The sequence below is a fragment of the Colletotrichum acutatum genome (genome assembly GCF_030867785.1).
Source record: "Colletotrichum acutatum strain CBS 112980 chromosome Unknown BDZ83scaffold_30, whole genome shotgun sequence".
Lineage (NCBI taxonomy): Eukaryota > Fungi > Ascomycota > Sordariomycetes > Glomerellales > Glomerellaceae > Colletotrichum > Colletotrichum acutatum.
Window position 1 is genome coordinate 171,952 of NW_026849024.1, and position 19,424 is coordinate 191,375.

The window sequence follows — 19,424 nt, forward strand, 5'->3', positions numbered from 1 at the left end:
TAGTTTGTTCACTTGAGCATTGAGAGAGACATTCTTGCTCTTACGATTACCCACATGGCGATTGCGTTTCGCTCATTTTTCCTTGTCGTTTCCGAGATAGGAGGGTTTTCGGGCTGTTTACTTGGTGAGGAGGACTCGACATAGCAAAAGTCACCTCAGTCATTAGCAGAGTAAATACACCCAACGGAAAAAAGACCACCCATTTGTCAAATGTTCTTCTGCATCAGACAGGCAGGACCATGGTGAAAAAAAAAAAAGGAAAAAAAAAGGGAAATAATCCGTGTCAAGGCTGTCAATCCAATGTCTTGCATGTATTGTGTCATGTGTGTGATTGTGATGTGTATTGCCAAGTCGTGTTCCTCCACTTTTAAAGCACCCATATCCTCTCTTCACTGTGCCTTATGAGGAAAGGGTATCAAGGCGGCAGTGTGTGCTTTTCCCCCCCTTCTCCCCACCACCCATTGGACCCAAAATCAAAGAAAGATCGCCCCGCCAACAAACCGTTTGTCGCGCTGCTGCTGCTTCTAGCGTTTGCAGAACACTGTTTCTACTTCTTGCCGTCTTTCGGAGCCATGAGCTGGACGAATTCTTGATCTGTTGTGTTTTTTTTGCAATGTCAGCCGCAATCCTCCCGAAAGTGATGGTGCTAATTAAAGAAACACAGAGTGGGGGCGGGGTGGGCAAGCGAAATGCGAATGGGGTGGTATGCAGGGCCATTCCGGTGGGCGAGGATTGCGGTACTGGGCCACTGGCAGTATTGATGCGATCGCGGCCGGCCGGCATGGGTACGAATTCGCAGTATTGGGGTTGCCTACAATCAATAGAACCGTTGCCGTCGAGATCGGCACCTCTGATCATCTCCTCAATCTCCTCGTCGGTGGCGCGCTGGCCGAGGGACAGCAGCACCTGGCGCAGTTCCGAAGGCGAGACGGAGCCGCTGTTGTCCTTGTCAAAGACCTTGAAGGCGGCGACGAGCTCGGTATTGGTGTCGGAATCTTTGCTTGAGGGCGCGGGTGCCTCGCTCATGAGTTGGAGGAATTCTGCGGTCGCTGTTAGTCGCAAAAGTTGCTACTGCGAAACACCATGGCGACTGTGTTTCTAATTGTGCCACGGCTCAAAACGGAGGCGCACCTTCGAAATCAATTCCACCGTCGTTATTGGGGTCGACCTCGGCGATGAGCTCGTTGACCTCCTGAATGCTGGGGTTCAGCCCAAGTGACTTCATGGCGATCTGGAACTCCTCCGCGTTGATGGCGCCTAGATACGCAACTCTAGTTAGCTGGATGAGCTGACAATCCAGTGGGAATGGCAAGCTAAGCAGGCTGATTCGGTATAGAAGGCTGATTGTATGCATTAAGTCGGGGGTGACTGACCGGTGCCATCGCGATCCTGTCAGGGAAGAAACAACACTGTCAGCAAGGAGTTCATCCCAAGGGGGAGGACAATGCACAACAATGCCATTATCGGGGTACGTATGTGTGACGCAGGGTTCTTGCAACTTACAAAGATGGAAAAGACCTGCTTGTAGTCTTTGTACTGCTCCTCAGTGAGTCCGTAAGGCGGAGGGGCCTACACGAAAATCGAAGTCGAGATGTCAGCCTTTGGATGCCAGGGAAACGAAAGCCATATCGGAGCTGCGACGTGAGGGGCAGCATCATGGGTTGCGCGACTGAAAACGCACCATTTTTTGAGTTTTGCGGGGTCGGGAAACGAGCGTGTGTCGTGGACGGAATAGGTGTGTCTAGGAAGCTACAGCGAGCTTCTGGGCGAAAGGACGATAACGATAATTTGATGCGTAGGCCGGTTCGTGTAGGTTGTCGCGTGCGACGAGCGAGGAGAATCGTGTGTTGACGTTTGAGTGAAGATGCAAGGCAAGAAGAGGGCAGGCAAGATAATAGGTGCGGAGGGGAGAAAAACAAGAGTCGAGGAATGGTAGCCCGTAGCCCCTCGTTCTCTCGCCTGGCCTCAGCCTGATTGAATGGTTCTACATTTTTAGTGCTGGGCTACCTTGCTGCCACCTGTTTTTGCTGTGAAGGACAAGGTACCTGCACATGGATGCCGATGGGCTGGATGCCGATGGGCTGGATGCCGATACCGAGAAGCAGCGTGCCATCCCTCTCCTAGCAGCCCTGGGTTGAGACTGAGCTGATGCTGGTTTGCTCCGTCCCTAGCTTCGTATTACTTTATTTTAGTCAATTGTATCAACATCAAGCCCGGTCCAGTCCAGTCCCAGTTCCAGGCTGCGACGCCAAAGACCTTAGGTGGGATAAGGTTGACAGATGTCAGGCAGTCGCCAGCTGAACCTGTTGGTGACATTCTCCTCCTCCTCTCTCTCGCACCACAAGATGCCTACATGTTGTATCCGTACAAATACCTTACCTGAGATGCCCAGCAATACCCTGCTGTGCACCCTGATCACCACCAGCATGTGAGGTATGACGCCAGGCTGCCCTACGGCACCATCTAGCGCCTGCGAAGCCTGGGAAAGTCTTGGCGTCCGAGTCTATTTCCGCCCGCGGACCTGCAAGCGTACGCGGCCACATCCACATCGCCGTTGCTCAAAGAGGATTAGGTCCTGTCCGGTGCTTTGAATTGGCTTCCGGGCTTGGGGGTGGGTGGCAACATCAGACAGCTGTACTGCGTACCTATGTACGAATGATAGTGTGCAGACTTGCGCAGAGTTGCAGAGAACAGGGCAGAAATGGGACTTCCTCCGCCTTCCCGCCCTCTCTTCCCGTCAGACCAGGTCTGGGCACGTCGTCCCTTCTCCTCTGCCGTCCGCGGGAAGGGGAGGAACTGACAGCCGCTTGGTCTTGGCAGATGATGGGAGTTTGGCGAACGGGTGAACCATAACAGATAATTATGCACCTAGCTACCTAGCTAACCCCCTGCTCCTTTCGAATAAGGTAGTCTTGGTAGTATATGTCATGATTAGGCATGGACGTTGCTGGAGGCTGTTGCTGATTATGGGCATGTGGTGATGTATCGAGCTTCAACCGGCATTTGGGCTTATCGGCACTGATTTCCTGAGACCTGCATTTCAGCGTGGCTTGGACTTCTTCCTCCCATCGAACCCAGGACTACCGGCAGCCACATTTCGAATCACGGACCATCTGTATCAGCCTTGGAGGCATCCCGACTGTTGCTCGGTGATGGATCTATCCAACGGAGTGTGCCTCGCCTGCGAAGCCCTCCTATGCTCAACTTCGCAGCAAAGCTAGACGACGAGCTGCAGCACTCCATGAAGATGACATTTGACTTTGTAAACGCAACCTATCTCGAACACGCGGGAGAATGTGAGAAGAGCATACCTTGACGTCGCGTATCGAGAGAGAGAAAGAGAGAAAGGTGATCAGATGATGTGGAACAAGTTTCTGGAACTCCTTCTTTCTCTTCTCCTGTGTGGAGGCATGTGTGAATCCCAGCTGAAAACTCCAAACACTTGCCCAGAAACAGACAAAACGTCGCGCCTTTTGTGCAAGTGCAACCGAGGCCTCCTCCTCCTCCATTCACCTTCCATTCAGTTCAGTTCCCCTTACCGCCCCGTCCCCCTCCAACCCCACCACTCTGACCTCAAGACGTCTCATCCTGGACTGCCTCGCCCGTTGCCCCTCCATCGGAGCCCATCCCTTCCCACCCTCGACCTTGGGTATTACGGATACCTAAGCTGCCACATTTCACGCCTTCCCAGCTCTGAGGTGAGCAGGAGCTTCCCGCAGTGCCGCGCTACCGCTCAAAGACCTTGGCAAGGTACCTGAAAGGACCCCTCCCTTCTCTTAGGTACTCTTAGGTTGCTATCCCCAATCCGACCACCCGATTCTCTGCGCATCGCTCTCGCATCTCACCCAGCCAAACCCCACAATCTTTCTTAACACCCTTCGCATTCCGTTCATATCAACTCTCAATCTTCCGAGTCCGAATTTTTGCAATTCTTCAGACCCTCTGTAGATTTCACACCTTCCCTGGCTTGCCGGGAAGTCTCCATTCAGATAACAAAGGCTTGTTTTGGCACAGCTTATTCGCTCATAGTGGGTTTGCCCCTCACCCCGCCCTTTCCGGGGCACCACCTCACTCACAACTCATCTCACCTCTGATCCAGCGAAGCCTGTGTAAACCAAAACACGTCTTGCACAACCTACACTCTTCGTCCTGCACAAGCACAGCGTCAATTGACTTGGCGACATGTCTGGCTACCCAGGACAGCACGGCTACGGCGGCGGCGGTGGTGGTTATGGTGGAGGAGGCTATGGCGGCGGACACCATCAGCAGGGAGGTTATGGAGGTCACCAAGGAGGAGGCGGCGGCGGCGGCTATGGCGGATACCAACCTCCCCCCGGCCCCCCTCCCTCGCACCACGGAGGCTACGGCGGCGGCGGTGGCGGCGGCTACAACCCGCCTCCCGGTCCCCCTCCGGGTCAGGGTGGCTACGGCTACAACCAGGCACCGCCCAACCCGCATCCGGACCAGGGCTACATCGGAAGGTATGCACCCCCTTCCCATCCTCCGCCTCCGGGCCTCGACGTATACGGCTACCCTGTCAATTCCGGCCACCAGGGAAGACCCCGTGAGTATCACACGCCTCGCTTCCTCAAAGTCTCATGAGTATTGATTCGTCTCAGATATGCCCACGGTAAACTCCAACGACTGGGCTCACGGAAACCGAAACGCGCCCCCTCCCCCGCCTTCAGGCGCCCAGCAGTTCGGCCACGGCGCTCCGGATGGCTACAGCTTCCAGTATTCCACCTGCCAGGGTAAGAGGAAAGCCCTCCTCATCGGCATCAACTACTTTGGCCAGGATGGTGAGCTGCGCGGCTGCATCAACGACGTCAAGAACCTATCGGCCTTCCTGACAGAAAAGTACGGCTACAAGCGTGAAGACATGGTTATCCTCACCGACGATCAGCAGCAGGCCATGGGCCAGCCCACGAAGAACAATATCCTCCGCGCCATGCACTGGCTCGTTCAGGGCGCACAGCCAAATGACTCTTTGTTCTTCCACTACTCTGGTCACGGCGGCCAGACTGAGGATCTGGATGGCGATGAAGACGACGGCTATGACGAAGTCATCTACCCCGTTGATTACAAGGAAGCCGGTCACATTGTCGACGACGAGATGCATCTCATCATGGTCCGACCCCTCCAGCCCGGCGTGAGACTTACAGCCATCTTCGATTCATGCCACTCTGGTTCCGCGCTCGACTTGCCCTACATTTACTCCACCAAGGGCGTCCTCAAGGAGCCCAATCTGGCCAAGGAAGCCGGTCAGGGACTGCTCAAGGCATTCACGGCTTACACCTCGGGCGACCTAGGTGGCGTCGCGAGCTCCATCTTCAGCTTCGGCAAGCGCGCCATTGCCGGCGACGATGCCTACGAAAAGACAAAGGACACCCGTACCTCTCCCGCCGACGTCATCATGTGGTCCGGCAGCAAGGACAGTCAGACATCGTGCGTTTTCTCATATATCATGCTTTGAGCAGTCGTAGAGAGAGTTGTAAGATCTAACAAAAGTTGTTCTCTAGTGCCGACGCTACCATTGCGAACCAAGCCACGGGCGCCATGTCGTACGCTTTCATCACGGCTCTTAAGAAGAACCCCCAGCAAAGCTACGTCGAGCTTCTCAACAGCATTCGCGACGTCCTGGAGGAGAAGTACACCCAGCTGCCTCAACTTTCAAGCAGTCACCCTATTGGTAAGCCGCGTCCATCTACTTGTCAATCAGGGGGGTTTTCCCTTTGGTGTATAATGCTAACCATCGTTTAGACACGGATCTTCTGTATGTGATGTAAATCTTCTGGTGTCCGATGCGGAACCTTTCCATAAGGAAAAAAAAAAAGCAGGGCACGCAAAGTTGGGAAACTGGTGCTTTAAAGCGTAGCAATGACAAATGTCATCCAAATACAAATGATTCATGATGACCATCGTTTCCCGTAAATTTGAACTGAAAAAAAAAAACAAAAAAAAAAACAAAAAAAAAAACTTTCATTTCTGATTCTATAACGTCTATAGTGATGGGTATCGTGCGAATTGCCTATGTGCGCCCCTCCGAGGCACCAGAAGCAAAAAAAGAAGAAAATGTGTCGACTAAACGCCCTCTCCCGTAGTTACCGTTCCATCTTGCAATTCAGGAAAGGGAAACTGACCCCTTCTACCAATGGGATATCACCAAACCATGTCCAGTGAAGTAAATGCTTACCGATGCCTAACGCGCTGAGTTCATGCCAAAAAAAAGAGATGAAGTTCAATCCCTCCTCCTCAATCCTCGCCGAAAGGGTCATCATCAAGAAGGTTGAAGACCGGAGTGGTCTTGACCCTCTTGCTCCCTCCCGAGGCTCCTACTCCGAGACGTCTTCCAAGAGAATGACCATCGTCGCCGCAGAGGTCAATAACGTCCTCGTCGTCGTTATCCTCCATCTGTCTCTTGCGAGGAACCGTGCCGGAGATGCGAGTATGACCCGGCCTCACGTTATGAGACCGCGCCGTAAGAGCTCCTGACGTGGCCCTCGCTCCTCCTCCAATCTCGCTGCGCGAACGTGGGGGGCTCTTCTCGTTCATAAGCGAAGTGAGCCTGGAATTCTCTTGTTGACTTGCGTCGACAAGTCCGCTGAACTGCGACCTGCTCGCGGCAGAGGACGCCGTGCCCGAGCTGATGATGTTACCCGAGGCCGACCGCACCTCGCATGTTGAGCCGTAACGACGCTTCTTGGAGCGCTCCGCGTCTAGGATTGCTGCCATATAGTCCGGCTGGTCGCCGCTGCCAGTAGCCGGTGATGGGCTACTCGAAGGGCTCCTAGGTCTAACCCCGAGGCCTAGTCGACTGTTGCTGGAATATCCTCCCCACAACGCGTTCAGACGCGGTGTAGGCTTAGGCGTAGGACCACCCATCATGGCGTTCAGCCGCGGTGTTTTGGAAGGTTCGTCAGGCGTGCTCTGGAGCGAGGACAATGGCTCCGAAGTCTCCATTAAGCCGGCTTGTCTGCTGAACGACGACAAGGGCTCTTTGCTCGAGCTGCTCCCTCCAAACGGGGCCAACGGGTCCCGCGTTCTTGATACGCTGGGATCGAACTTGCTGCCGCTGTCGCTTCGGGGCGTCTCTCTCGGCGTCAGTCTCTTGTCTAGCTTCGTCCGGAGTCTGGCAGTCGCTTCATCATCGTACTTGGGCGTAGACTCAAGCTCGATCCTACCCAAGTTCTTGAGTCGATCTCTCTTTGAGGTGCCGCTGGAGACGGGTACAGCATGTTGGTTGCTGCTGCTCGGAGCAGTTGAAGACTTCTCCTTTTTGATGCTCGCGCCAAACATCTCCCTAATGTCCCTGTGACCTGACCGCCTAGCTTCTGAAACGGTAGTGGACGAAGGCTCTGGCTTCACAATGTTCGCCATTTCCACATCCTCCACCTTTGGCGTTATCTGAGTATGAACCACCCTGTTGTGCGGTGGCAAGTCGTTTCTGGTCGGTGATTCTTGATAGCCCCTTCGAGGCGTCTCCAAAGACCCCAGAGAAGTGTTTGGAGCAGTTGAGCTCGGCCTAGATGGCGCAGCAGTCGTAACAGCCGAAGAAGCAGCCAAGGGTCTGGCGAAGGTGCTTGTGAGAGGCCCCTGAGACTCCGCATCTCCAAGCTTCCACATGATCCCACCCTTGTCTCCAAGGAACGAAAGTAGAACATCTGGGTCGAATTGATGAACAGCTCTGGTAGCCTCCTGTCTCCTCAATCTCTCAATTGTGCGAATTCTTTCGTTGACCAGCGAAAACTTGGTAAGCTGCATCGTCAGACTAGCCTCGTTCTTACCGTAGATGGCTGCTTTGATGGGCTTATCTTGCTTGTTGAGCTGTCCTTGAATATGATCCACAATTGCTCTGGGCTTCACCAAGTGGATTGTTTTCCAAGATGGTTGCTTGAAGAAAGAGTTAAGGATCTTACAGTGACCGCAACATTCAGCCATTGGGGGTATCGACTTTGGCTCCCGCTCGATCTGAACTGAGACATCCTCAAAGACTGCGCTCTCGTAATGCGCAAAGATGGCCTGGAATAGACATTGGTATGCCGGCTTGTCGGGGTCCACCACGTCCTGGAGGGTCTTAAGCAATGGTAGCCAGAGAGGTGCCAAATGGATGGGCTGAATCTCGCTAACATGCTGGGCAATGTGGTTTGCGAGATCGGATACTTGATCATCCATACCTAGACGATCAAGGTTTCGGAGTAGTCCAGCGATTATTGTGTAATTCGTTGGGCCCGGCTTTGAGAGGTCGTGAAGAAGTTCTTCTGTCGGTTCAGCAACGCACCAAGCCTGGCGAGCAACCTTGGCTTCAGTGCTGTGTTCTTTGTTGGTATTGCTAACCAAGTTCTCGATGTTCCAGAGCGTTCGTGATGCTTCTGTCACTCCTGCGTGCATCTCGTAAAACTCGGTGACTTGGTCAAGGGGGAGCTTCTGTCTCTTGGCCATCTCGAAAAGTCTGTTGAACAATCCGAGTATGAACTGACTCTGCTCTTGGGTTTCTCCAAGTCGGTGCACAGCTGCGTCCACCCTATTGACTATCAGTATGAGAAGAAACCAAAGAATAGGAAATGTACTTACGTGTCCCTCCACATGCCAAAGCCCTCAAACAACTTCAAGAGGTTCACTACGAGCCGGCCATGGCTAGCTGAAAGAGGAGCTTCAAGCATTCTAATAGCCATGATCCCCAACTCCTGGGTATAATGGCTCGAATTGTTGGCCTCAGTATATGCAGGCAGCTTCTCGACTATGCTCGCAACTTGCAAGAAGCAGTTGCCCCTGGAGAGGAAATGGCGAAGCCTTAGCTTGTGTTAGCTTTGATTGTTGATTGCAAATGTATAACTTACTCAAAAAGAGCATCAGCTGCCGAGTAGCCGTGGAAGATTGCATTCTGGCATATCCAATCATAGTCTACTATAGGCTTAGATTGGATGTTGGCAACAAGGGTTTGGAAAAGTTGATAGTCGTTGAACGCCAGTGAAGTCAAGATCAGATCACCCATGAGAGCGGGATCGATCTTTCCAATAAGATCTTCACGGCTCCTGACTCGCAGGCCAAGGATCTGTGTCTCTGGCAACTCATTGCCGTATTGAGGCCAAATGAATCGACAAAGAGACCTGAGTGCTTCAAAGTAGAACGCCGACTCTGAAGATTCTTTGCATTGCCGCAAGAGATAGCGCCAGAGGTTACCAGCAAGCTGAGTTTGATTGGTCATGTTGACAAATTCTAGTTGTGTTTGGAGAGGTGTAATGATGATTGCCTGTGCGCAATTAGAACGTAGTCACAATCATCGTGTTAGCTGGTCGCCCTGGACTTACTGGTGTGAAGTAATGTCCCAGGTCCCTACTAGTACCTGGGACAATGTTCTGGTACCACTGGGGATTTGCCTCTCGATATCTTCGTTCCTCGTGAAAAGCCCGCTCTTCACTGGGCCATTGCCATGAGAAGATTGACCGACGAGCCCTTTCCCAGAGAATGTTCCTGTCATCTAGAACATTGCCCGCATGGCAATCGATGTTTTCGGCAAGCGTGAAATCATCAAAGCTGCCAAAATACCCAATGCTGGGTAAGTGCCTGACATGCTGGTTGACCTGCCAGAAGCCATTCTGCTCAGGAGGTTGCGACCCGGCATTGCCGTCTCTCTGAGAGGAAAACCAGGCGTGGTACTGGCAATGTTTTCCTGTATACTTCATAACCACTGGAAGAACCTCGAAGCCTAGCCAAGGGCATAAGTCGATGAGACGAGTGATGAGGGTAGAGTCGGCAGCAGACATGTTCTGCCCCATGACCCAACTCTCGAATTCCATGGGATTTTTCGGGGCGTGGAAGTGGTAGATAGCATGTTGAAGTGATAGGGATCGATCCCGAATTCTAGAGTCCCAGTGCGTCAAAATTTCAGTGAGCCGACTGTATGCAGCATCTATTGCATGATTGGAGCCGGAGTGCTGTTCTGTCGTAGTCGGATAGCTTTCTGTCTCTGACTTGATCGCGAGGGACGTGTTGGGCCCACCACCGACTGCGTAAAGGGCCTCGATAGCCTGGTATAGCTCTGCTCTGAAGGCGCTGCTCAGTGGCGCGTTGGTGCCGTGCAAGATGCCGGGCCTTCGAGGTGCAGACTCCGGCTCCGACTCCGACATGACTGTATTTTCATGTGTCGCATTTGCCAAACGTCTCTGACGTTCTGGCAGTGGATGAATGAATGAGTCTGCAAAGGCAAGCTCTAAGGTCGGTTGTGTGAGTTGAACTTGAAAAGAGTTGGAGTCGGCGCGTTGAAAGCCAGAAAAGGAAAGGTGCAAAGAGCAAGTCGGCGCGTGCGTGGGGTAAGAGCGAAGCTCCAGAAAAATTACCAGAGCTGGCACGGGAAGCTGCGTTCCCTGAGGGTGCTGGGCCCACTCCACGATCGGCCCCACTTGAGTCCCCTTCCCCGGCAGTTGGCAAGCAAGAAGATCCAGTGCAACAAGCTCTTGTATGAAAGACTGAAAGATTGAGATGTCAACAATTTGAAAGAGAAAACTCGAAAGGTCCTCAAGCTATTACTTGATAGACCAAAAGAGGTTAATAAAAAAGTCTGTGTATGCGATTAAGAAAGGTATGTTCTAATCGTATGTAGGAGGTCGAAATCGGGACTCTCGACTGCCCATGAGTACGTCAGGGAGTACTGTTACCTAGATCAGTTATCTCGAAAGATCAAGAGCTGAAAAATGCAAACACTAAGCTGGACTGATCGATGATCGAACATATACCCCGAACTAGATCGGAGACTTCACGGCCTAACCGGGGCCTCTGGAGCTCAGAACCCTTCGACCAAATGGTCCGGTGCTTAGTGAAAAGTGTGGACACGAAGCTACTCATAAGGCAAGGCTCGAAGCTATTTGATCCGATGTCAAGGCCAGGCATTTAAGGTACTTTGAGTAAAGGGCGATCCCATCCTCTGTCGTTCCTTCCTGCTCGATCCCATCTCTAAGATTGGACCGCATGATCGCGCCTGCCTTACATTTATGCCAACGTGAACTCTTTGAACTATACTTTTACCTTGGACTTAGCTTCTGTTAAGAGTATCTGCCCTTCAATAAAGCAAATTCATATTCTCGGTTAGCTGGATATCACAGTCAATGATGGATGTCTTAACTACGATGTTTTGATTCTGGTGTCATGTTCCCTTCTTTCTCCCGTGAGTTCATATGGGCGAGTACTTTAGACTGCATCATGATATCTATAGAAGAATCATAAGCTGAATCCCACATCTACCCACCTTGAGCAATGTGAAAACTTTTGGTTCTATCATTAACTGCAGACAGCTACAAATCAACTCCAGGATATAATCACACCTCCGAGGTTTCGCCATCCAGTCATTTTGTGCGAACTATCATCCAGTCTTTACATCATATATCGCCGATCATGGTTTTCAGGCTGTTTCCAACACCGTAGCGCACCAACACTGAGGTAAGCTCTGAAATGCTGACCGTTGTCGAATTGGGTGTCCCAGGATATCAGAGCCCTCGAGGGCTGGCCGAGTCAGCCACCAAGTATGTCAAGTGGGCCTCAAGGGATCGACTCTAGCAAAGCCCATGGCACAGTCGCATGAACAGAGAGTTCATCCCAACTTGTGTCGCCATCATCCCGGGTACGCATTGATGTAGCTGGGAAGAGCTTTGAAAACCGTAGAATTGCGACCGTATACCAGAAATCTCGACCCGGCGCAGAATCCATTTTCTCATTCATAACCTTTCAAATGTCGAAAGCCCTCTCGCCAAAGCTCCTCCACACCCAGCTGGATACCATCCAGCCGCCCCAAGCAAAAGCCAGCGACGCCGTGAGCAACACGAGGGCCATCACGACGAGGACATGACCCCTCAGCTGGAACGCATCGTCGACTTCCGCGCGCAGCAGCTTCTTCTGTTTGCTGTGGTAGTAAAACTCCTCCCGCTCGTCCTTGGGACTCGGCGTCGTCGTTGGCGTCGTCGTTTTTGAGTCCTTGGCCTCTGCGTAACGGTACTGTGACCTCCGGTAGAGGATGCTGTGCAGCCAGGAAGGCATCCAGCCCTGCCGGCCGTGGTTTCTTGACCTTCTGATCGTGTAGGTGAGGTCCACCCAGGCCAGGGAGAGCAGAAATGAGACGAGGATGATGGGCGTCATTATAAACTGTGGCGGGAGTGAGCGGTTTTGCGCATTAGAACACGACGACTATGTCGCCTGAGATACCCCAGCTCGTCCGGAAACCCTTTCCGGCCCCTTCAGACCAACCCTAGGCTTCATGATACCGCGTTGAAATTGAGCGCGCGGGGAGCTTACCTTGTAAATGGTAGACTGCTGGACGGCTCCTGCGTCACTGCTGCCTCGCGTGGCAGTGACTTTGGTGGCTGTTGTTGATGACGACATCGTGCTCCCCCGATGGCTGGAATACTTGCAGAGTCCGGTCCGTGGTCGATGGACTTTTAGCTGGAAGTGGCTTACGAAGCTTGGATTCGGGGCTTTCTGGCAACCTGCCAGCGACTTTTCTTTTCAGAAGTGAGGTTAAAATCAAGATTTCAGAAAAAGGGAGGAACGTCAAAGACGGCGGCGTGCGGAGATAGAAATATGTCAGTAAGGTAAGGTACCTGATCATCGGTAGCTTCGGCGCGGGCGGGCAGCACCGCCGCCGTGCTGCCACTATCCGTACTGGGCCTAAATTTACCACCGCCTCGGTTTCGGTTGCCAGGTGGTGCGCCTTACCTACCTTACGGTACTTTGCGCGCACTGCGGTCGGGATACGGGAGTGACGGAAGGTCTCCACTTGGCGCGTATTGGGGGATCACTGATCAGCAAGACATCACATCACACCTCTCTCTCAACACAGGCCAAAGAATTGCTGTTGAAAAAAAAAAACCGAAACACACAGCTCACGCAGAGCATCGATCGATACCTATCCCATTCGCTCGTGCGGGCCCGAGGACCCGAGCCCCCCAAAGCCCCTAGAGCTTTGTTGATCAGGGGTGCCCAGTGCGTGGCTCTGCTCATTTTGATTCAGCCCTGCATCCACAGAAGGAGGAGCCGGCCGATGAGGCCGAGCAAAAGTGCAGAGCCTCGAAATGCAACGCTAGCGACGCAAGTAATGTCGACGCCTCAATGCCATACGTACCATCTAAAATATCATCACCTCAGCCACAACTGCTCACGGCTCACTTGTGTCGGCGATGGGCGACCGTTTCACCCTACTCCAGCTTCATCTTCGCTTTCGGCCATATCTTGTTCTTTGAAGCTTTTGCCGTTACTCCAATTGCGACATGTTGGCAAAGGCTTGCATTCTTGCTGACATTCTTGTAGGAGCATTACATATGTCGTGGTATTCATCTATTTTTCCTTTTCAAAAGATTGCAACATCTATCGAGTATTGTGGATATCGAGCACCAAAATGTCCTGAGCGCCAACGCGGGTCAAGTCGTCCATCACCAGCGCAATCTTCTTCTTCTCAACCATAGAGCTGACGGCGACCCAGCCCTCCTCGTCCAGCGTTGTGATGGTCGGCGCCCGCTTGCCAGGGGTAATCTGCTTAGCCTCGACCAGACGTGACCTCTCAATGTTGTACTGGCACAGGACGAATCTCTGAGCGGTAATGACACCGCGGATACGGGCGGCGATGAGCTCGATCAGCTCGGTGTTTGACGGCGACCGAGACTTGATGAGGCAGGCTTGAGAGTCGACGACGGTGTCAATGGCCTTGAGGCCGGCGGCTCTCATGGTCTCACCAGACTCTGGACGCGGATGTCAGTGCTTGTTCAGACGCTGGCCATTCCAGGACGACTACTTACCAACAAGGTCAACAATGCCATCAGCGACACCCAGCGCACAAGCAGCCTCGACACTTCCACTGAGATCGATAATCTTGGTGCGGAGCTTCTTCGGCGAGGTGTTGCTGTTGCCATCGGCGTCGACGCCCAGCTCCAGCTTGGCAAAGTGCTCCGCCGCCAGGTTGACGAAGCTGGTGCCAATGGTCTTGCCAACCAGGTCCTGCGTCGTCGCGTAAGGGCCCTTCTCTGGGACCTGGGTCTGCAGCTTGCAGTGGCCGAAGCCGAGCTCCATGACCATCTCGCAGCCTCCGACCTTTTGGAGCTCCTCGCCCTCGGCGTTCAGCTCGACAGAGGCTCTTCGAGCCTTGTTGCTGCTGATGACGCCGGCATCGTGCTCCTTGACCTGGTCCCAGCCCGTGATACCAAGGTCGACGCGGCCCTCGCCGACAAATGTGGGGATATCGGCGGCGGGCAGGAAGATGAGGGCGATGGGGAGGTTCTTGACGAGGGCGATGTCGAGGCGGTTCTCGCGGCGGAACTGGATGTCGGCTCCCTCAAGCAGGTTGAGCGTAGCGGAGTTCAAGCGGCCCTCTGTGGAAAGGAGTGATTGTCAGCATGTGCGCCTCTTGAGATGAAGATTATGGGTTGACTCACTCTTGGGGACGGCGAACAGAAGGCGGCCCTCTAGGCTTTGCTTCGTCATTAGCTTCTCTGCGAAGTGGTCCATGGTGGTTGTGATGGAGGGGTAAAAACCAACTGGTTGACCAAATCCATGGTAGGCAAAGGTATGTTGCAATGACGCGATCGACAGACGGGAATACAATAGGTGGAGAGAAGTCGCTCCCAGAGTTGAAACGCTTCAAGAGGTTAGGTGGAAACGGTCGGGTCGGGCGCGTGTGTGGATTGGAGCACAAGGTCGCAGTGAAGCCAATGGCGACGAGAATTTCTGCAGCGACAGCGGCGGGGTGGTTTTTGGGTCACACAATACAGGTCGGTGTGAGGTGTTCCGAGGGGTGGTTGCGACTTGAAAAGCGAACGTGGTTTCGAGTCAATTGGTCTGGGACTCGTGTAATGATAAAAGTCGAAGTCTGCGCGACTTTGTTCTTGGTTATTGCGGAAGCTGTCCGTAGGGGGGTGACTATACTTGTTCGATTCTGCGGTGAGTCAAAGACCGGGCCAAGACTGGAAGAGAGAGAGGGCGGAAATTTTGTGTGGTGGATTGGAACCCCGCCGTCTTAGTGTGCGGCAGCAGTCGTCACTCATCACCGCGGGCCACCACCACGTTGGCCTATGTCGGAGCTGCGACTGGCGCAGAGAGCGCGAGTCGATGGCGGGGCACGCCGTTGAACGCGGGGCAGTCCTTGGACAGAGTGACGGCACACGCCGGAGGGGCAGGCGGCACCTGCGTCCGTTCTCACAGCGGGCCTCTGCTGAGGTAAGCTGCCTAGTACCTCTGAGATTTTGCTTTTACTTGCCCGTTCCTGAGTTGAAGGGGAGAAGGAGATGCACGGAGTTGCAAAATAGGTACACTCATTTTGCGGTACTGTATGATAATTATAGGATACATTAAAGAATTTCATCATCAAAGGCGTTTGATCTTATGTCGCTATTGAAAAGAAAGCTAATGTAACATCAAGGACAGCAAAGATATCATCCCTGGTAGGCAAGTTCGGGCAATCTATGTTCAAGTTGCTTTCGCTCTACTGGGCCATTGCTGAAGCTCGAGCCCCCGAGTAGAGGCATGACTGCCGTTCAGTGCGTAAAGGGAACTAACTACCTGAGAGATTTGGAGTGATACCAATAATTGTCTACTATTACTCGGGAATGGCCATGTCTCGATACTCTCGTAGAGCATCTCTTTTCTGGCCACTGTAACTCCTAACAAAGTGTGTGAAAGTTGCACTTGGGTTCTTTAGGTGCCTAGGTAGGTGGCCAGAGCTTCCAACGCGAGAAACTCCCCGTGTAAGCTTCGATGTGGCTTCAACTTTTAAGCCATTCTGTCGGGTCAAGTGCCTGGGGAATTGGCAGACAATACCTTATCGTGGATGAAACCTGGGAGGAATTCCCACTCAACGAGTGGGAGTTAAGGGCAATCTAAGTTACTTTCCATTGTTTCAAGCCCCATTAAATCAAAACTCTTGATCCCGCGGGTTTCCTCGTTTCCATCACTTCTGGTGGTCTCCCACGCATTGGGTACCTTGCTATCCCTTCCATGTTCCATCAAGCCACGCATCCTCATCTACATGAGGGAAGCATAGCAAAGTAGGCCGAGAGCTTGCTTCTCTGAGGACCCTGACCATTGGGTTGATTTTTGCTTGCTCTCTTGTTCTTATGCATATCCTGGGCTGTCTTGTCCCATCGGACCCCTATTGCCTAAGGGAGGCAATACCTAATCATTACATTAAGGTACCCCAAGCTCCCGACTCTGCACAAGGTGAAGTTGAACTGTGAGGTGGTGAGTTACCCGCCCTGCCAATTTCGTATTGCATTCCGGTCGCCCAGCTTGCCCCCTACCTCATCATTTCCCCCGTACGTACTCCGTTAGGTACCTTGGACCCTCGATGCTCCTATTCCATGCTGGGCCCACCATAGCTCGACGTTACCTACCACCACTCCTCTGGCCTGCACATCTTGGACCTCCGTTGCATCCATCCCCAATCTGCCAGCAAAGTTTACTCCCGTTGGTTGATCTTCCTTTCACAACCACGGAATTGTGGGCATGACGCGCACCCGGTCCTGATATCCGCAGTGGCCGCGACGCCCGGATTACTTTAAATTCGGTCCTGGTCCACACCTTGAAAACCCCCCTGCCCATACGCAAGCCGCCCGCCCTGCCCTTGGCAGCGCAAGCAGCCTGCTGTACGGAGTGCTGCGCCGGCCCCTTCGAATGGCCCATACGTCGGCTTCGACGACTTCGTCGCACAACTCCTCATCCTCACACCTTCACCTTTCCTCCTCGCCGTATGACCGCGACTACGACGACGATTACTCGTGCGGGAAATCAACCCCAATAAGGACGCCCTCCAGATCTTCCAGTAGCAACATCGATGACGACAAGAGCGGCAACGAGCTAGATGACGACGTCCACTTTCCCTTTGCAATCCGCGAACCCCCAGAAGCGCACCGAGAAGGGGACACGAAGCTTTTTGGTCTTGGCAATTTTCCCCGACGTCATACGGACACGTTCAGAAGAGGCGAGGACGACGACGGTCACGATTACCCCGAAGACGACGACGCTTTCGTATTAGAGCAAGATCCCGCAGGGATGTCTAGCTGGGCGGGACAGCCCTCCATTAGGGGGAGCTCAGAGGCCATGCGAATGGTGCTCTTGACCTTCAATACTCTTGGTATCACGTATGTCGCAAGCGACGATTGCCAGTGGGTCTGCCATACTGACCAGGTCCTAAATGCAGCTTCACATGGGGAATTGAGATGACCTGTACGTCGCCGTACATCCACCATCGCCAGTGTTCGCATACTAATTCACCTTGACAACAGATTGTACACCATACCTATTGAATCTCGGCCTCACAAAGAGCAACACCTCGCTGGTATGGATCGCAGGGCCATTATCGGGCCTCGTAGTTCAGCCTATTGTGGGAGCTATCGCGGACGAATCCAAGTCGAAATGGGGCAGGCGGCGACCATTCATCGTGATAGGGTCAATTATCGTCGCAATTAGCCTGCTGACCTTGGGATTCACAAAAGAGATTGTCGAGATGTTTGTTTCGGACAAGGAGACTGCGCGAATCTTCACAATCATCCTCGCAGTGGTGGCCATCTACTTTGTGGATTTTGCCATCAATGCTGGTGCGTTGAATTTGGCCTGTACGCAAGCCTCTCGTTATGTCTGAAGCTGACTTTGGCACAGTCATGTCTTGCGCAAGAAGCCTGATCGTCGATACTCTTCCCATTGAGAAGCAACAGACTGGCGCCGCGTGGTGTAAGTGAAGCTCGCATCATCACCCCAGGTCGCATCCCGTCCGCTAATCCCCACAAAGCTAGCAGAATGTCCGCGATTGGACACATGCTGGGCTATGGAGCCGGTGCCATCGACCTGGTCGGCATATTTGGAAAGACAATGGGTGATTCGCAATTCAAGCAGCTCACGCTCATCGCCACGTTCTTGATGCTCTTCTCTTCCGGAGTCACCTGCTGGGCTGTCACTGAGCGGGTCTTGGTGTCGACCAGACACGACCCCCGCAAAGCCACTGGGCGGTTCAAGGTCTTCCGCCAAATTTGGTCGACGCTGCTCCACCTTCCCCCTCGGATTCAGGCCATCTGTTGGGCCCAGTTCTGGTCCTGGATCGGCTGGTTCCCGTTCTTGTTCTACAGCACCACCTGGGTTGGCGAAACGTACTTTCGATACGACGCTCCAGTAGAGGGCAAAGACTCCAAAGATGCTCTTGGCGACATTGGCCGCATCGGTAGTTTGGCGCTGGTCATCTACTCGACCATTACCTTCATAGGCGCCTGGCTCCTACCCATGGTTGTCAAATCGCCAGACGATGACAACTTTACGGCTCGGCCGCCCCAAGCCATTGCGCCATTCCTCGAAAGATTCAACAAGAACAAGCCCGATCTCATGACCGCCTGGATATGTGGCCATCTCATGTTCGCCGCGGCCATGTTCCTGGCCCCTTTTGCGCAAAGCTTTCGCTTCGCAACCTTCCTCGTCGCCTTCTGCGGCTTATCGTGGACGATCGCCATGTGGGCGCCGACGACCTTCCTCGGCGTAGAGGTAAACAAGCTCAGTGGCGCCCGCGAAGGAGGGAGCGGGACAGCAGCCTACCGCCGCCTTTCAAACGACTCCAACATTGAGCTGCCCACGCTCGGCCAGGACCAACCACTCCATCTGGAACACGGCCCTGACGAGGGTGGCCAGCAGACGACGTCATCTACGGGCGAGCTGTCGGGCATCTACTTTGGCATACTCAATATCTACACGACCCTGCCGCAGTTTATCGGAACCTTTATAAGCACAATTGTCTTCACCATCCTAGAGCCAGGCAAGAGCCCCGAGTTGTCAGACGCACCCGAACACGAGCAGCACAACACCGACGGTCCCAATGCTATTGCTGTGTGTCTCTTCATCGGTGCCATTTGTGCGGTAGTGGCCGCGTTCGCCACGCGAAAGCTCAAGTATCTCTGAGTTCCAATGTACAAGTAGGAAAGAAGAAACAGCACGGATTTCATTATTGTAAGGGTAAAGGCAGCGTAGGGGATATGGGATGGCGTTACGGAAAGGGGTGGAGAGCGAGCTCTCTCGGATTAGATCATGTGTGGGATAAAACACATATGGCTCTGGCTTCATTCAAGGGATCTCGAAGAAATGGCACATCTCGCGGCTACGGGACTTGGCTGGATGTAGGGGATTTACGTTCCAGCATGGCCCTCAATGAATACAATCAGTGTCACGGATGATTGATGCTGCCACTGGTGTGAATCGCTGTCTTGGTAAGTATGTGTACGTGGAGCTGCCCACGATGGAGCATGCTGCCAAAGTCCTATGTACAAGTCCGGTTCGGACAGTGGTAGCGCATGTGTCGACGCTTGCTCAAGGGTATCTCAAATCTCTCGTTGCGCGGATGCGTCCCGAACATCTGTGTCTCCACACAACTCCCCGCTCTCTTCTCGTCCTCCGCCACCTCCTCCAGAGTGGTAGGA

General features: G+C 53.3%; 6 protein-coding genes across 6 annotated transcripts; 2 read left to right on the forward strand and 4 right to left on the reverse strand.

Moving 5' to 3' along the window:
- Nucleotides 1-463: 463 nt before the first annotated feature.
- BDZ83DRAFT_251429 (uncharacterized protein) lies at nt 464-1,931 on the reverse strand. The gene is made up of 6 exons (XM_060501929.1): nt 1,682-1,931; nt 1,504-1,569; nt 1,374-1,389; nt 1,132-1,257; nt 816-1,040; nt 464-594 (listed from the first exon to the last, which is right to left on the reverse strand). Exons 1-6 carry the CDS (start codon nt 1,682-1,684, stop codon nt 548-550), a joined length of 483 nt encoding a protein of 160 aa, XP_060366770.1. The 5' UTR covers nt 1,685-1,931; the 3' UTR covers nt 464-547.
- Nucleotides 1,932-3,854: 1,923 nt separating this feature from the next.
- BDZ83DRAFT_251709 (uncharacterized protein) lies at nt 3,855-4,566 on the reverse strand. The gene is made up of 3 exons (XM_060501931.1): nt 4,552-4,566; nt 4,089-4,481; nt 3,855-4,022 (listed from the first exon to the last, which is right to left on the reverse strand). Exons 2-3 carry the CDS (start codon nt 4,456-4,458, stop codon nt 3,952-3,954), a joined length of 441 nt encoding a protein of 146 aa, XP_060366771.1. The 5' UTR covers nt 4,459-4,481; nt 4,552-4,566; the 3' UTR covers nt 3,855-3,951.
- Nucleotides 4,459-5,977, forward strand: BDZ83DRAFT_615258 (peptidase C14, caspase domain-containing protein). The gene is made up of 3 exons (XM_060507886.1): nt 4,459-5,445; nt 5,520-5,689; nt 5,761-5,977. Exons 1-3 carry the CDS (start codon nt 4,622-4,624, stop codon nt 5,784-5,786), a joined length of 1,020 nt encoding a protein of 339 aa, XP_060366772.1. The 5' UTR covers nt 4,459-4,621; the 3' UTR covers nt 5,787-5,977.
- Nucleotides 5,978-6,252: 275 nt separating this feature from the next.
- On the reverse strand, nt 6,253-10,127 carry BDZ83DRAFT_718296 (uncharacterized protein; the record flags this gene model as incomplete). The annotated part of the gene is made up of 4 exons (XM_060512051.1): nt 6,253-8,521; nt 8,572-8,790; nt 8,838-9,250; nt 9,309-10,127. 4 exons carry the CDS (start codon nt 10,125-10,127, stop codon nt 6,253-6,255), a joined length of 3,720 nt encoding a protein of 1,239 aa, XP_060366773.1.
- Nucleotides 10,128-13,350: 3,223 nt separating this feature from the next.
- On the reverse strand, nt 13,351-14,484 carry BDZ83DRAFT_750641 (ATP phosphoribosyltransferase; the record flags this gene model as incomplete). The annotated part of the gene is made up of 3 exons (XM_060513943.1): nt 13,351-13,721; nt 13,779-14,348; nt 14,412-14,484. The coding sequence occupies 3 exons, from the start codon at nt 14,482-14,484 to the stop codon at nt 13,351-13,353; spliced, it is 1,014 nt and encodes a 337-aa protein (XP_060366774.1).
- Nucleotides 14,485-17,022: 2,538 nt separating this feature from the next.
- Nucleotides 17,023-18,909, forward strand: BDZ83DRAFT_573991 (sucrose transporter; the record flags this gene model as incomplete). The annotated part of the gene is made up of 5 exons (XM_060504668.1): nt 17,023-17,111; nt 17,171-17,196; nt 17,256-17,567; nt 17,629-17,700; nt 17,759-18,909. The coding sequence occupies 5 exons, from the start codon at nt 17,023-17,025 to the stop codon at nt 18,907-18,909; spliced, it is 1,650 nt and encodes a 549-aa protein (XP_060366775.1).
- Between the last annotated feature and the right edge of the window lie 515 nt (nt 18,910-19,424).